General features: G+C 37.2%; 1 protein-coding gene across 14 annotated transcripts in view; it reads left to right on the top strand.

Annotated features, from left to right (window-relative positions):
• Positions 1 to 17,436, top strand: part of Ankrd12 (ankyrin repeat domain 12) — a 149,447-nt gene that overhangs the window by 126,039 nt on the left and 5,972 nt on the right. For all 14 annotated transcript variants that reach the window (XM_020184901.2, XM_020184897.2, XM_020184906.2 and 11 more), the window contains 2 exons: positions 8,269 to 8,367; positions 13,432 to 13,575. In XM_020184901.2, the coding sequence (XP_020040490.1) occupies positions 8,269 to 8,367; positions 13,432 to 13,575 (243 nt within the window). The remainder of the gene's footprint in view (positions 1 to 8,268; positions 8,368 to 13,431; positions 13,576 to 17,436) is intronic.

Below are 17,436 nucleotides of genomic sequence, written 5' to 3'. Positions count from 1 at the left end.
TCAAAGTTTTCATGCCTCAGTTTCTGAGTGCTGGAATTACAGACATGTACCACCACGCCCTGCCTTATATATGCTTTTGATCCCACTCATTCTAGTCTCTCTGGAATTTTCCTCTATTAAAAAAAGTCATTCTTGCCAGCTTATTTTTTTCAGTTTCCCCTCTCCATTGGCCTTCACTCATCCACTCAGAATATATTTGGTTCTCCTCTGTCTTGGAGAAAAGAAGTTCTCTTGACTTTTCCGGCTCACTAAGCTCTCTCCCGTCTCCTTCACTGCTATACTTATGCAGAGTAGTCTGTATGTGACATTTTTTTCCACCTCATCTCCTTCTCATTCCTTAGCTTTATGTACTGGCAGAGATCACCAGTGAGCTCACAGTTGTCAAAATTATTGACCTCTCTTTATTGTTCCATATGATCAGTCAAATTCAAACATTATTGTCCTCTTATTCTTCATAAAATCGTCCTCTCGCTGGCCTTTGATGATGGTGCTTTCTTCTAATTCTTTACCTCACTGGCTGGTCTTTTCCTGTCTCCTATAATGACTTCTGTTCTCTGCCTGGCCTTTAAACATGAGTTCTCTAGCTACCCGTTCTTTGTTCTATGTGCACTCCAAATGTGGAAATTATCTATTTCTTTGGGTTCAGCATTCTTCCAGGTATTGTGTAATCCTCACAAAAGTTCTTACTTGGCCAAATCATTTCTGTTGACTTCCAGAATCAAACATAGGTGCCTTCTGGGCGTAATTGCTTACATATCCTTCAAATATCTAGGTTGGGTTCCCCAGGAAGCAAGCTCTGAATGGTGTGCAAGAGGCTTACCAGTGAATCTGTCAGGAATAAGTAAGTTTGTGAGGGACACAGAATTGGGCAGAATGAGAAGCTAAACTAAAATGGAGTTGCAACAGTGATCTCAAGTGGAACCCATAGAAGCTCTGGAATGTGATGACCTGTCTTACGGGTGGCATGCCCCAAGGGAGGGAACATACCCTTGGGCATGCCAGCACTTTTCCCTGGAAGGTAATTCTAGAAGAGGGACTCCAGCACTTCCAGGAGCTAGGGATGAGTGCCTTATTCTTGCACAAGACCTTTAAGCTGAACATGTGCCAGAAGGGTTTCTCACTTCTTTCATCCTCAATAACAAATCCTATTCATTAATGTTGACACCACTAAGTTCTGACCATTCTACCTTAGAACTTTTAAAATATCTACCTTCTACTGCTGCTTTGGTTTAGGGCCAAAATCTCTCACTGAGATCATTGTAACGACTTTCTCTTTTTTTTCTTTTGGTTTCTTTCTGCTGGAGCTTTTTCTCTTGCTTTAAATTTCATTTGTTTATTTAAGGCAGTGTCTCACAATGTAGTAACTCAGACTGACCTCAAACTCAAGATCCTCCTGCCTTGGCTTCCCTAGTGCTGGGATTACAGGTAATAGACCACCACCCTGGCAATTTCTTTTCCTTTTAAACAATAGAAAACCATTTCTTTATTCAAATATCAAGGTATTTAAATAGGTAACTGAGTAGTTGCCTTCCCGTAGCCTACAGATTAAAGTCTTAAGTTTTTAAGTATGGCAGAATTCTACATTTCATAGTCTGACCCTACTCTGCCTCTCTAGCTTCATTTTCTCACTACTTCTTGCAGACTAATCCAGCATTTCACCTGGATTCACGCCTATACAGGAATTTCTGGTTCCATGTTTTTAATACCTGGCAGTGCTGTCCTCTCCCCAAAGTATTCTGTCACCCAGCCCTCAATGCATTTCCATACCTTGGTTCTCTACCTTTAAGCTATAATCTCATTAAGGGATGGGATACTGTCTTCTTAAAGAATGAGTCCCAAATTTTTCTTTAGCCCTGAATATACCACTGAGGCCCATAACTGTTTACCACAGATCCATAGAATCATTGTGTCCAATACAAAACCCATTTGTCTTTTCTCAGAGGGCTTTTTATCCTTTATACTTTAGTTGCTATCATGATCTTTCCAATTTCCTAGACAGGGAACCCAGATTCATCTTTAATCTCTTCCTCTCTATCCTCCCATCAACTCAAATTGGTCCCTGAGTCATATTGAATCACCTCACCTCCTTTCCTCTTTTTATTATAATATACTGGCATATACTAATTAAGTTGTACATAGTAAGAGGTTTCATCATGATATTTCTATACATGCATGTAACATACTTTGATCATAATCACTCCCTTTCTCCTTTTTTTTTTTCATGGTACTGGAATTTAAACTTAGGACCTCATGCTTACAAAGCAGGCACTCAACCACTTAAATTGTGCCCCCAGCCATCTTTGCTTCAATTATTTTTCAGATAGTGTCTCACTTTTTTTTTTCTTTTTTTTTTTGCTGCAGCCTATCTGAAGAGCAGTCCTTCTACCTTTGCCTCCAGCATAGCCTAAATGAGAGGCACCATGCCTGGCTTTTTTGTTAAGAGGGTGTCACTAACATTTTGCTTGGGCTGGCCTGGAACTGCCTCCCCAATTAATTGGAGTGATAGGAGTGAGTCACCCTTCCTGGTCTCCTGTTTTTGTTTGTTGTGTTTGGTGGTAGTTTTGAACTCAAGACCTTGTCTTTGCTAGGCAGGTGCTCTGTCATTTAAATCATACCCTTTTTGCTTTAGGTAGGCTCTCACTTTACACCTGGGCCAGCCTGGGCCATGATCCTCCTATTTGTACTTCTCACATAGCTGGGGTGACAGGTGCACAACACCACACCCAGATTTTTATTGGTTGACATGGAGTTTCTGTGAGCCTTTTCATCTGGGCTGGCCTCAAACAATAATCTGCCCGATCTCTACCTCCCAAGTAGCTAGGATTAACAGGCATGAGCCACTGTATCCAGCCACCCCATTATTATTCTCTGCCATGCAAAGATTTTATTAATTCCTTCAACTGGTTACTCAGATATGTGAATATTGCATATTCGAATATCCATCATATTGCACGTGCAAATAATTCATAACTCTACTGAGCACTGCACTAAAATCTAGATATCAGAGATGAGCAAAACAGACACTAATTTTCTGCCATAGCTCCCTGATTCATGTCTAATCTCATCTCAATCTAGTCTTTTTTATGGTCTAGATTCATTATAAAACAATCTGATCATGTGACTACCAGGAGAAACATCTTGAGAAACTCCCAGTTTTCTGTAGACTGAAGTCCCAATTCTTTATTGTCACATATAAGATCCTTACTATACCCTTCTAGATTTGACCCTAGTTACCCTGGTGTACACAAAAAAAGGGCTATTCTCAGACATCCCTGGCTTTATGTGTTGTTTGTATCATGTGTTTGCAGATGTTCCATTTTTCAATGCCCAGTTTAGAAAAGATCAGAAAGTCAGAAGAAAGCTGGCTTTATAGTCCCACATCCACAGAGTGTACCTGACTCTAGTGCCTTTTAAATATTAAGAGACCAATTCAGATGGCAGTAGTTGTAGACTAAACTTCATGAGTTGTGAATAAGTTTGTCATTGATATTCTTTCAGTCAAAGCATGCATTAATGATTCAAAGAATATCAAGCTAGTAACTTTTTTGTTTCTTTTATTGCTGTATTTTATCCTTAACGGGTAAGAAATTTTAGCTGAAATAATGTATATCATAGCCTTGAATTATGGATATAACTATAAAGTACACATTTAAATTAGAATTTCGAACAAACTAAAAACAATGTCAAATAAACCATGTTAGGTTGCCTTCTTTATGCAGGCTGTCTTTTGACCAGGGAGAAAGAGAGTATAAGAATGAATAAAATATGTTACAGTGTGTACTATCGTTTTATTCATGGAAAAGTGATATGAAACAAGTTCAATTTCCTTGAAGCAATTCTGGGGAAGTATCTATGATTATATTAAATTTAAGTAAATCAAATATTGGTTCAAAAGAGGCTATAAGCAAAACTAAGTAATTGAATGTGGTGTGGAGTTTTGGGGTTTTTTTTAACAGGAATTATTAGAGAAATATAGCACCATATATTGGAAAGAGAGATTTCCAATTAGCATACATGAATTAAAGTCTAGATTTTGTTACACAGCAGCTTTGTGATTTTGAATGATTCACTTCTCTGGTACTTAGCTTCCACACTTGTAAAGCAAGAATGCTGTCTACCCTGTCCCCAAAACAGGTTGAAATACTACATGCCAAACCCCATTAGCAAGTTTAAAACAGTGTGCAGACATAAGGGCTACCATTATAGTATCTAGTTCTAAGTGATTTTTAAGGATCCTATTTACTAAGGCTAATAGGTGAACTCCAACTTGCTGCTCATAAAAAACTGTACTTTTGAGTTTAGTGGTCTGAAACTCACTTGTTCAAAGTTTGGTTTGAAAAAATAATAAAACTCATAACAAAAATCACTACTAGCACATTTTTCATACTTAGCAGTTTTGTTTTATCCATTTGTTTTCTCCCAGCCAATAAATTGCTCTTTTATCAAAATAACTTTCACACTCATGTTTGTTGCAAAACCTATTGAAACCATAGTAAAACATCCCTAAAGTCAGCTGTGGGTAAATGCTTTCCTCACAACTTAACCAGAATGCTACCATCTTTTCCAGAGGAAAACCAAAAAAACTGCAGATCAAATTGCCTAAATCAAATGAACAGGGACAAAAAAAAGATACCACAATTTGGGATGTACTGTGGTCACTGGCAACAACACACTTTACAGAAACCCTACAGACATGTTCTAAGAGTGGTTGATAAGAAGAAAGTATATATACCCCTAAGAATCCACCAAGAAAATAATTATTTCCAAGGCTACTAGGACTCTGATATTGAAAGATAAAATCTGTTAAAGGTAGATAAGCAAAACAGCAAAAGGAAAGCTTCCTCAGAAAGTCTGCATAGATTCCTTTGATTTTAACTTCCCTCTATATGTGATCTATATTAATTTCTAGATTTGTATATTCTTCCCAAACCTCTTCTTGGCTTCTGTTTTTGCTGAGTGTGTAGCTCTACCTGCATGTGCCCTAAGCTTCACAAACTCAGGTGTCAGCACTGGACTGAATTTACCCAAACCTGCTTCTCTTTTTTCCCCTGTGCTCTGTGTCTCTATTAGAAGCCTCCTGTTCTCACACTGAAAATATGTGAATCTCCTCAACTATTCACTCCTTTTTATCCCTTGTATTCAGTCAGTCACCAGTACTTTTAAACCCCATCTTCTCCACCCTGTCATCCACTTACACCAATATAACAGTAATTACCTTCCTTAATTCTTGGCCTCAGTCTTATCCCATTTGTATCTGTTTTCCAGATACAGCAGTAAGCTATAAGACCTTTCAGTAGTTCTCCATTACATATAAAATCTGTCCTGTTGTGTTCTACATAATTCCATAGCATGTAATAAATACCTTCTGTGTGGATTGGGGGAGAGATTTCATGGTCAAAAAGTTTGGAGAACGCACTGTTATTCTTAAATTGAGTAGGTTGTTTCACTTCAGAACTTCCTAGAACCTATAATGTGTTGTGCGACCCCTAAGCAAATGTATACAAATACACAGTATATAATGTTTCCCAAAATTATTCCAGGGACCATTTCTTGGAGGTTATCTTGATGGGAACATGTTCTGTGAGACATATGCTTTAAGAAAAGCTGATTAACAGAATAAACTAACCTTCATGCCTTTCACCAAATTTAACACTCACGAACTCTAGATTGCCTGCAGTTACCCACACATACCATCCTATTTCTTTGTTTCATACCTTTGATAACTCATCCTCTTTTCTAGAGACACTTACCTCCCTTCTTTTCCTTTGTTCTCCACGACAGCTTATTTCTCTAATTTTACTTTGCTCTTTCTTTAAGATGCAGCTCAGATATTGCCCTCTCACAGAAGCTTGCTCTGGCACCCCAATCTTAGATGAGTAGATTTTCTTCCTCTGTGCTCCTCAAGGTAACTAGAATAAAATTAAAACAATGGCATCTCTGGGCATGGTGATACATGCCTGTAATCCTACCTTCTCGGGAGGCAGAGGTCAGGAAGATTGCAATTTGAGACCAGCCCAGGCAAAAAGTCAGTAAGACCCCATCTCAACAATAATTCGGTATAGTGGTGTGCACCTGTTGTCCAAGCTAAGCAGAAAGACTAACTAGGATCACAGTCCAGGCTGATCCTGAGCAAAAATCAGTGAGACCCTATTCCAAAAATTACTAAAAGCAAAAAGGGGCTCATGCCTGTAATCCTAGCTAGTTGGGAGGCACAGATCAGGAGGATCGTGGTTTGAAGCTAGTCCAAGCAAATAATTTGTGAGACCCTATCTCGAAAATACCCAACACACAAAAAAAGGACTGGTAAAGTGGTTCAAGTGGTAGAGCACCTGCCTAGCAAGCACAAGGCCTTGAATTCCAAACTCCAGTACTTCCCCCCCCCCCAGCCCCGCAAAAAAAATGGCAATAGTAGCACCAAACTCTTTAAGTAGCTCTTGCTATTAAAAGCAGTTCACAGGATATAAATCAATCTATTATTGCAATTTAAAAATTCTCATCCCCAATAAGTTAGTCTGTAGAATTTGAATGATTGAGTCTTTGTGATGTTATCTAACGTTTTTTTGGTTCCCCATATTCCTGTTTGCTAGTTACAAAGTCTTAGTAAATCCAGGTTTGGTTCTTTGATAAGAGCTTTTCATATACAGTGTCCTGTAGTTCCTATGGTACCACATCATTAAGCAGATAATAAGTGGTTGTCCCACTTCCTAATAGAGTTGACAGTTAGCTTACTTTTCCCAGTACACTGATGGTAATCATATAAACAAGGGTAAGGTAATAGCAGGGTAGGGAGATTTCAGTGTCACAGATGGTTGTTGCCATACTTGCATGTCTCTTTACATTATCAGTACAATACATGCAAAGATTGAGTCAACTTCCTTCACCTCTAGCATCTACCAGAAAGCACAATCCACTATAATACCAAGTTAGAAATGAATCATTAAATTTTTAATTATGGTAGAAAAGTGATATGAGATATCACATTTAATAAATTTGCAAACAACAAATTCATTAGACCATTTCACCTACTTTTATGTGAGATATTTCACTAAATGGAACACTAGGACTTTTATTGTTTGATTTTTATCATGTCTACAAAGAGTCTTATTAGGCTTATTGGACTGCTATAATCCTTAGGAGTGTTTCCTCTGTTTTTATACCAGCTTTTCTGTTGATGTGATCGCTCTCTCTCTCTCTCTCTCTCCCTGTGAGCTATAACCTACTGTTCTAAAATATCTGTCTGTAGTAAATAACTTTCTTAGTCCTTCTAATACTATGAAATTTACTGTAGCCTCAGAATCCAAACACCTAAGCATGCTAGAATGCTCTGCTATGTTTCAGACAATTGGAATTGGCTGAGAAGTAACAACCAATTGTATAATTGGTTCTTGTATTAGACTTCCTAGTGTGACAGACACCTGAGAAAAACAATTTAAAAGGAGGAAGGATTTATTTTGGCTCAAGAATTTGGAGGTTTCAGTTCAAGCTTGGCTGGATCAAGTCCTTTGGGCTTAAGGCAAGGCAGGATATCATGGCAGTGTGAATGTGTGACAGAGGCTTCTCACTTTATGGCCACCAGGCAGAAGAGGGGAAGACAGGAAGGGCCTAGGACAAGATACACCCATAAAAGACGTGCTTCTTTATCCCACTTCTAGCAGCCCACTTCCAGCTAGGCCTCACCTTCCACAGTTCTACCACATCTCAGTAGTCTATTCAGATTTTGAATGGGTCGAACCATTGGTTAGGTCAGATCCCTCATGATCTGTTTGTCTCTACAAACACTCTTATACACAACACCCACAGGTGTCCTTTACTAATCTAGTCATTTTGCAATCCAATAAAAGTAAACCACCACAATACTGTATTATTTAATCCATGGAACATCAGAATTTGTTACATGCTAAAAGTTTAAAAGAATAACCTATTATTCTAGGGGGGAAGTAATACAGAGATAAGAGGATGTCAATTTAGCCAAAAGTTAGCAAGGCACTATCTCAGAAATAAGCCAGACGTGATGGTGTAAGCCCAAAATCCCAGCTACTGGAATGCTGAGGTAGGAAGATGTTAGTCTGAGGTTGGCCTGGTCAAACATGCGATACCTTAATTGAAAAACAAACTTTAGTTTTTTTGCTTTTAAGCAAAATGACTGAGGCATTGCTCAAGTGGTAGATTGCTGTTTGAGGCCCTAAGTTCAAACCCCGGTACCACAAAAAAAAAACCCTATTACTATAAATAAATCCAAATATTTAACCATGTATGTTTTCTAATTAGATTACACCACCACCTTCACTGTCAGATCCACTTAAAGAGCTTTTTCGGCAACAGGAAGTTGTAAGGATGAAGCTACGTTTGCAACACAGTATTGAAAGGGTAAGATGCATTTAAATATATATTTACCTGTACAATAAAATGGCCTACAGGTTTTCACCAGTGGATTTTCCTTACTTAGAGTCATTTTGAGAAATATTTTGATTTTGTTGCCTTGTGCTTATTCAGTTAAAAGGAGAGTTTTTATACCTATTTTAGGATTGTTGCTATTGTCTTACAATTCATGTTGGAATAATATATAGATAGATATCTATGTATATATATCTGTATATATTGTGGGACTGGGACTTGTACTTAGGGTCTTGTGCTTGCTAAGATACATTTTTTGTAATTTATCATCATTTGTTTAATTTGCAGAACTAGAGAAATAGAGTCCTAGTAGGACCCTCAGATTTCCAAAATGGCTGCTTAACGCACCAACTGCTTCAGAGTTGATGTGCAAAGACTATTTGTTCTTACAGTTCTACCTTAGTATCTGATTTTCAGTCTTGGCATGCAATGACAAGGAAAAAAAACTATCTAGTTTTTTATAGAAATCACGAAAATTATTTCGCTTGAATTTACAAAAGTTTAACACCTTAATCTTGTAGGAGGGTTTGAAGGATTCTGGAAGTATAATGTAAGCTGTGATCCTTCATTACAGAAACATGCCTATTTTTATCTTTGATTTTTTACACTGTTGGTCCCCAGAGCAGAGACTTACCTTTTCTTATACAGTAATCCTCTGTAACGATCTGGGAAATTTGAAAACTTTTTAGAATAATGTTTTTAAATGAATGAAGTAAAATTCATAAGATTATAAAGAGAAGCAACAAATAAGAAAAAGAAGCACTGGTCATTGTCAGTGAGCAGTTTGTTAGCAGTAAGCAGTAAGGTTATATAAACACGTCGATAGTTCTTTCAGCCATCACACACACACATTTGAAGCCACCTGGTAATAATACTCATCTACACTGTAGTCCAGGTTACTGAAGACCTTGCCACCCTAGAGACAATTAAGAAGTCTCACTTGAACTATTCAACATGCAGAACTTTTAACAGAGAACAAAATAACACCACCTTCCTCATATATTTACAAATAATTTAGAGTTACACACACTAGGAAGCATCTTAAATGTCTGGCCAGTATAAGAATAAACAGCTTTAACGTTTGGTGGCTGAATAACTACTAACTGCAGAATTGCTTAGTACCTAGCAAATAGCAGTAACCTAATACTATGGAAGATACATTCCAAGACATCCAGTGGAGCCTGAAACCACAGATATTGCCACCTCCTATATATAGTTTTTCCCTATACATACACACCCCTGGCAAAGTTTAATTGATAAATTAGGTGCAGTAAGAGATTAACAATAATAGCTAATAATAAAATGGACGGTTATAACAATAGACTATAATAAAAATTACGTAAATTTGATCTCTCTCCTCAAATGACTTACTGTGCTGTATATACACTGTGGCCATATTTTGCAGTTTGAGATGGCAAAGCAAAACTAGCAAGAAAAATTTGTTTTTACTTCAAAATTTCACTGATAGAAGATTTACTGTTACTTTAGATCATAGCAACCTCAGCATATGATTTCTTGTGAGTCAAGAACTTACCATGTTTTCACTTCCTGGAGTCTCTGGCTTATCCAAATTGTCAGCATCACTACCCTTGAACTTTGGGGCCATTATTAAGTAAAATTAGGGCTACTTAAAACACAAACACTGTGATATCATGACATCATGATAACCAACAAGGCTACTGAGCTACTAATAAGTGAGTAGTCTATACAGTGTATATGCTGAGCAAAGGAATGACTCATGACCCAAGAGGAACAGAGCAAGATGATAGAGGTTCATCATGCTACTCAGAATGGCACACAATTAAAAATTTATGAATTGTTTATTTCTGGATTTTTCCATTTAATATTTTCAGACCATAGGTAACTAAAACTATGGAAAATAACTTCAAAGGGAGGGGGGAAGAGAGAATACTGCAACTGCTGAAATTTTGAAGAAGAAATTAGTGTAAAAATTTGGGAGAACATTTCTAACAGCTGTGATATAAGTTGAAAATATCATATCCATTCTGTGGATGATTTGGTGGCAGGTAGTTCTGATTTTATATAATTTGTGGATTGCATTCATAAAGAAATGCTAACTGGACGTTAGTAAAAATATAGGCAGTCTTTTGAATCCAAGTTCACAATCCACCCCTGCCCCATACATTGGCCTCTTTGGAGTATGAGGACCCTAAGTAAAGAACTTTTGTTCTAGTTCACTTTCCCTTCAGAAAATACAGTGCAGATACTATACTAAATGAATGAACAAGGCTTGTAGCCAGAGCCCTGGCCTCTTTCCTCAGAACTTCTCCCTTCTCAAAAACTTCAGCACACCCATAACTTGTTTGAGGGTTAACTCAAATAGCACACCCATAACTGTTTGAGAGGGGTTCAAAGACACAAAGTTGAGACTGATGTATAATGAGATAGTTGGACTATCAATTAAGCAACATATCTCTATTATTTAGGAAAGAAGGAGTTTAACTTTAGAAAATATATTTCTTGTGGAAGGAAATACATTTCTCATACGGTGTTTGCTTTTGAGGTATTATGGTTATTGCTTTTAATTTCTGTAGGACTTCAACCAGTTTATTTTGTTTTGTGTTTTGTTTTATGGTGCTAGGGATCGAAACCAGGACCTTATACATGATAGGAAATACTCTACCACTAAGCTATATACCTGAGTATATAGCTTATATATACCCTCAACCAAGTTTTTTAGACAGTAACTCCTAGCTATTTTTTTCTTACTATCAGATCAAATTTTTAGATATTTATTACTTGAAATTATACTTTAAACTTAAATTAATAAATTATAAACAGACAGCACTTTTTTAGTGTTGTCACATAATAATTAGTTACTGTCATATTTCTTTGTCTTTTCACTAAATTCTAAATACAGTAAAACTCTACAATAATGCACATAGTTGTATAATGGCCTGCATTCTCCAGTGAAAGAACTCTTAAAGTTCTTGTCATTTGAGGACAGAATTTTGAGCATGGTAGTAAAGAAAAGACAAAAATGTTATCATTTGCTGGTAAATGGATGGAATTGGAGAACATCATTCTGAGTGAGGTTAGCCTGGCCCAAAAGACCAAAAATCGTATGTTCTCCCTCATATGTGGACATTAGATCAAGGGCAAACACAACAAGGGGATTGGACTTTGAGCACATGATAAAAGCGAGAGCACACAAGGGAAGGGTGAGGATAGGTAAGACACCTAAAAAATTAGCTAGCATTTGTTGCCCTCAATGCAGAGAAACTAAAGCAGATACCTTAAAAGCAACTGAGGCCAATAGGAGAAGGGGACCAGGAACTAGAGAAAAGGTTAGATCAAAAAGAATTAAGCTAGAAGGTAACACACATGCACAGGAAATTAATGTGAGTCAACTCCCTGTATAGCTATTCTTATCTCAACCAGCAAAAACCCTTGTTCCTTCCAATTATTGCTTATACTCTCTCTTCAACAAAATTAGAGATAAGGGCAAAATAGTTTCTGCTGGGTATGGATGGGGTGGGGAAGAGGGAGTGGGCGGAATGGGTGGTAAGGGATGGGGTAGGGGCAGGGGGGAGAAATGACCCAAGCATTGTATGCACATACGAATAATAAAACAATAAAAATTTAAAAAAAAAAAGTCAAAACATATCCTTTATATTCTCCCAGTCCAGCCTCCCAGTGAATGACAACAAAATTAGGAATGTCATATACCTGGGGAGTTCCTGGAGTCACTACTCTGTCCTTGGCATCCTCATCAGCCACAGGTTTCCCCATTGATATTTAAGCCCAAAATAGTTAGCACCAAGTTTATAGCAAGGATCAGGAGGGGTTGAGATTTGCAACTGGGTCTCTGGAATTTCCACTCTGCTAAATGCAGAAGATTGCTCATCGCATTTCAGAAAATGTAGGACTCTGCCTATTATGTAACTGGGAGTTTTGGACCCCACTTAATTCATTAAAGCAGGGTATGTTTATTTCCGTGATAGTATTCAACATAAAAGAGAGTTGGCATCACAAGAGGATACAACTTTACCTCTGCCAAAAAGACACAATGACAAGTGTTGAGAAGGGTTTAGGGAAATTTGAATCCTCATTCATTACTTGTGGAAACGTAAAATGATACAGTCTGCTGTGGAAAATAGTTTGTTCCTCAACAAGTTAAACAGACTCTACAACCAGCAATTCCACTCTAGTTATGTACCCAAGAGAAATGAAAACATATGTTCAAACAAAAACTTAACTGTGAATGTTCATAACAGCATTTTTTTATAATAGCCTCAAAAGATAACCTGTAAAGGAAACAAATTTACGTCTGCTCTCTGAGGTCTTCTGCCTGGGCCTGAGAATTAAATTGACATGGGTAGATTAACGAGAAAAAAAGCATACAGATGTGTGCTTTTTAAGTTTTTCGTGATCCAGGAGCCCTATTAAGAAAATGAAAACTCAAAGAAGTGGTGAAATATAAATGCTTTTATGTTAGGTTGGACAAAGAAAGGAAATAATGCAAAAGACACTAAAGAAAGCTAAAAGAAGATAAAAGTTATTTTAGCAAGGTCTGTTTGCAGAGTTGATTCCCCATCTCTGGTGATAAGGATGTTTTTCTCATGTATGGAGAGGACATCTTTTAAATGGCAGTAATATCTCCTACATTCAGGAAAGAAGAGGGAGGTCAGGATGCTCTTGCACTTGCTTGTTTTTCAAGTGACTTCAGCTCAAAATAACCCTATGCCAAAGTGGCATGTTCTGCCACCCCAAACCCAAATGATTGACTAATGTATCGGGCAAATGTTATTTGTCCATAGACAGGAATGAAGTACCTAGTATATGCTGCAGTATGGACAGAGGTTGAAAATATGCTAAGTGAAACTAACCAGTCACAAAAAGACCACATATTATATGACTTTCTTCATGTTAAATGTCAGAATAGGTATATCAAAAAGTACTCTGTGAAGCAAAAGCTACTCCGAGGCTAAGATTATTTAGCACATCTTAAGTGATTTTATCTTATTTCAAAAACAAGTCATTGAAGAATTGATTTGTTAATTCTTTTTCAACCAGGAAAAACTTATTGTATCCAATGAACAGGAAGTTCTACGAGTTCATTACAGAGCTGCAAGAACATTGGCAAATCAAACACTGCCATTTAGTGCTTGTACTGTCTTACTGGATGCGGAAGTATACAATGTGCCGTTGGACTCACAGGTAAAGTGCTTGTTGATACATACAAAATGCTTTCAAGTAATACAGTGCGGTTGGTTTTAGAATCAATTTCCATAGAAGAATGTTAAACAATCATTAAAACTCAGGAGAAATACAATTCTTAAATGAAATTACTTCCAGAGAAGCTGGTCCTCTAGATAATCATAATACACACACATATATTTAGGATAGTGCCCTCACAGATAACTACAATTTGACATTGTTTCTAATGTAGATGTTTATTATATGGTTAGTTGTGACCTTCAACTAGCTGGAAAGCTATTGTACATGAAAAACAGTATAGACAGGTGGAACAGCAGGTATAACAGAGCTCAGACAGGACCAGTTTCCCATTTTGGTCCTTGAATGTTGATGTTGGTGGAATGAAATAAACTGGAAAATTGGAAGTGTATCTTTAATAAAGTTTATTGCCACATACAAATTACGTGAACTTAGAATCAGCTATATCAGTTTTTATAACTTTTTGTGCCTCATAAACCAGAAAGAAACTCATCGATGAAAAGAGAAAAAGGTACAACTAAAATTTTAAAATACAATCAGTGAAAGATTGTCACCCAAAAGCAGACTGTGAAATGCTATTTTAAAACAAACTAACAATATAAAGGTTATAGGGGATAGTCCAGAGAAAGATACAAAGTCCTCTTTGGACCATATTTTTCTCATCTATATGGAAAAGAAATTGAACTAGATCAGTAGATTTCAGCTTTGAACTACTAACTTTTATTTCATCTGAAAGTGTTGGGGTTTTCTGAACAGACTATTATATAATTAGTTCTTAAGAAAAGTATTTGACTTTAGGAAATACAGGTGAAAACATACAGTGGTGATACAGAGCAGAGTGGGGAATGCTTAGCCTCATATGAGATTAAGGGAGAACTTTAAAAAAAAAAAAAAGTAGTTTGGAGCTGGAGATGTAACTCAGTGGTAGAGCTCTTGCCCAACATGCACAGGCCCTGGGTCTAATCCCCAGTACTGCAAAAAGAAAAGGAATTTAAAAAAAAAAAGTTTTCCTGGTTAAACTGAGAATGATCCCAAAATCAGAGATGAAACAGGTTGGAAACAATTGATCTAATAATTAAAGGACTGGAAAACAATCATCCTCTTGGGCTGGGGGTATGGCTCAAGAGATAGAATGTCTTCTTAGCAAGTGTGATGCCCTGAGTTCAAACCCCAGTACCACCAAAGAAGAAAAAGAGTAACCATCCTCTTAAGGAAAAATGTTTTTCACATTAAGCTGAGAAATTATTGCTTTAGACTACTTTTACTTTTCTTGGATTTCTACCTGACTTTCTTTATTCTCTCCTTTTAAGAGGGGTTTTAATAATTTATTTATTAGACCTTGCCCCACATTTCCTGATTTAAAATCAGATCACCTGATTTTAAATTAAGCTTGATGAAATAGCAAAATGAGACTTATTCTCCTGACAGGAAAATTTATTCTAAAAGCAATTCTGAATTTTTAGGCTTAATTAAATACAGAACACCATGGCTTTAGAGCAGATCTGAGTTGCAGGCTTACTTCTTGTGAGAACAATCTCTGAGGAACTAAGGCAGGAAAGTCGGCCCTGGACTTAGATCATCCACTTTCCTACTCTCCTATCATACTTCCTCCTTTTCAAACTAAACTTGTAATATTAAAAAAGATTCAACAATAAAATTTTAAAGTAGACAAAATACTTTCCTTGGGGATCAAAGAGGAAGTAATGATTGCTAAGAATATGAGTAGTGTGACTATGGATTTCTGGTGCCCAGATGTCATGACAGTGTTGGTAAACGGGAGTAATAATAGTGCTTGGAGTGATTGATTGAGTGTTCCCTACGCACCAGCATTGTGGTGAGGGCTTTGGGACACTCTTTCAAAGCAAGCTGAGAAGTGTGTATTAGTTCAAGATTACACAGAAAGGTACAGAACAGAAACTTAAGTGTAGCCTGTCTTAATTCCAAAACAGATATACTTGAAGAGTTGGTACAGAATTTCTTTATTAGCACTCCAAAAGATTGGTTCTAAAGAAATGTGAAGTACAAAGGCAACTGTCTCTCGCCTTTTTCTCCCCTACATATGGTAAATTTTTAACATTAAAATTCTGAAGTCAGTTATCCTTTAATAAGGATGTCACAGATTGGGCACTGATGGCTCACAGCTCACGCCTATAATCCTACCTACTTGGGAGGCTGAAATCAGGAGAATCACAGTTTGAGGCCAGCCCTGACCCCTGTCTCCAAATAACCAGAGCAAAATGGACTACACGTATGGCTCAAGCACTAGAGTGCCTTCTTTGTAAGCATGAAGCCCTGAGTATAAACCCAAGTCCTGCGGGGGGCGGGGGTGGGGAATGCTGTCACAGGCACATAATTCATATGACATGCCTTTTTAAGAATCATGTTTAACTTGAAGAGCAATAGGTTTCTGTTTAGTAACTATGAACCTCATCCTCTGCCCACTTTCCCTACTCCTATTCAACATAGTCCTGGAATTCCTAGCCATAGCAATAACTCAAGAAGAAGAAATAAAAGGAATACAAATAGGTAAAGAAATAGTCAAAGTATCTCTATTTGCAGATGAGCCTATACCTCAAAGACCCAAAAAACTCTACCTAAAAACTTCTAGACACCATAAATAGCTTCAGCAATATAGCAGAATATAAAATCAACTTAGAAACATCAGTAGCCTTTCTAGTGAACAAATTGAGAAAAAATATAGGAAAACAATTCCATTTACAGTAGCCTCAAAAAAAAAAAAAAAAACCTAGGAATAAATTTAACAAAGGATGTGAATGACCTCTACAAGGAGAACTACAAACCACTGAAGAAAGAGATGCTCATGGATTGGCAGAATCAACACAGTAAAAATTGCTCTACTACCAAAAGCAATCTATATGTTCAACATAATTCCCATCAAAATCCCAACGACATTCATCACAGAAATTGAAAAATCTACCCTAAAGTTCTTTTGGAAACACAAGAGACAGTGAATAGCCAAGACAGTACTGAGCAAAAAGCAATGTTAGAGGCATCACAATACCCGACTTCAAACTATATTACAGAGCAATAGCAATAAAAACAGCATGGTACTGGCACAAAAAGAGATGTGAAGACCAGTGGAATAGAATAGAGGACCTGGATATGAATCCACACAGCTATACCCACCTTATTTTTCACAAAGGCACCAAAAAACATACCTGTCTGCAGAAAACAAACTAGATCCATATATTTATCACCCTGTACTAGTATCAACTCAAAGTGGATTAAAGACCTTAATATCAGACCCGAAACCTTGCAGGAAAAGGTAGGGAACACTCTGGAAGCAAGGACTTCCTCAGTAGAACTCCAGCAGCCCACCAACTAAGAGAAAGGATAGACAAATGGGACTACATGAAATTTAAAAGCTTCTACACAACAAAAGAAATGATGTCTAAATTGAAGAGACCACCCACAAAGTGGGAGAAAATAGTTGCTAGCTATACATCAGACAAAGGACTGATAATCAGAATAAACAGGGAGCTCAAGAAACTAAGCTTCCCCCAAAATCAATGAACCAATAAAGAAGTGGGCAACTGAACTAAACAGAACTCTTTGAAAGGAAGAGGTCCAGATGGTCAAAAAAACACATGAAGAAATGCTCACCATACCTGGCCGTAAAAGAAATGCAAATCAGAACCACACTAAGATTCCACCTTACTCCTGTTAGAATAGCTATCATCAAGAATACCAGCAACAACAAATGTTGGTGAAGATGTGGGCAAAAAGGAACCCTCATGCACTGCTGGTGAGAATGTAAGCTAGTACAATCACTTTGGAAACAATATGGAAGCTTCTTAAAAAACTAAACATAGAGCTGCCATA

The sequence above is a fragment of the Castor canadensis genome, chromosome 4 (assembly GCF_047511655.1).
Source record: "Castor canadensis chromosome 4, mCasCan1.hap1v2, whole genome shotgun sequence".
Classification (NCBI taxonomy): Eukaryota; Metazoa; Chordata; class Mammalia; order Rodentia; family Castoridae; genus Castor; species Castor canadensis.
Note: the sequence above shows the minus strand (reverse complement) of the source record. Positions and strands in the feature narration are given on the sequence as shown.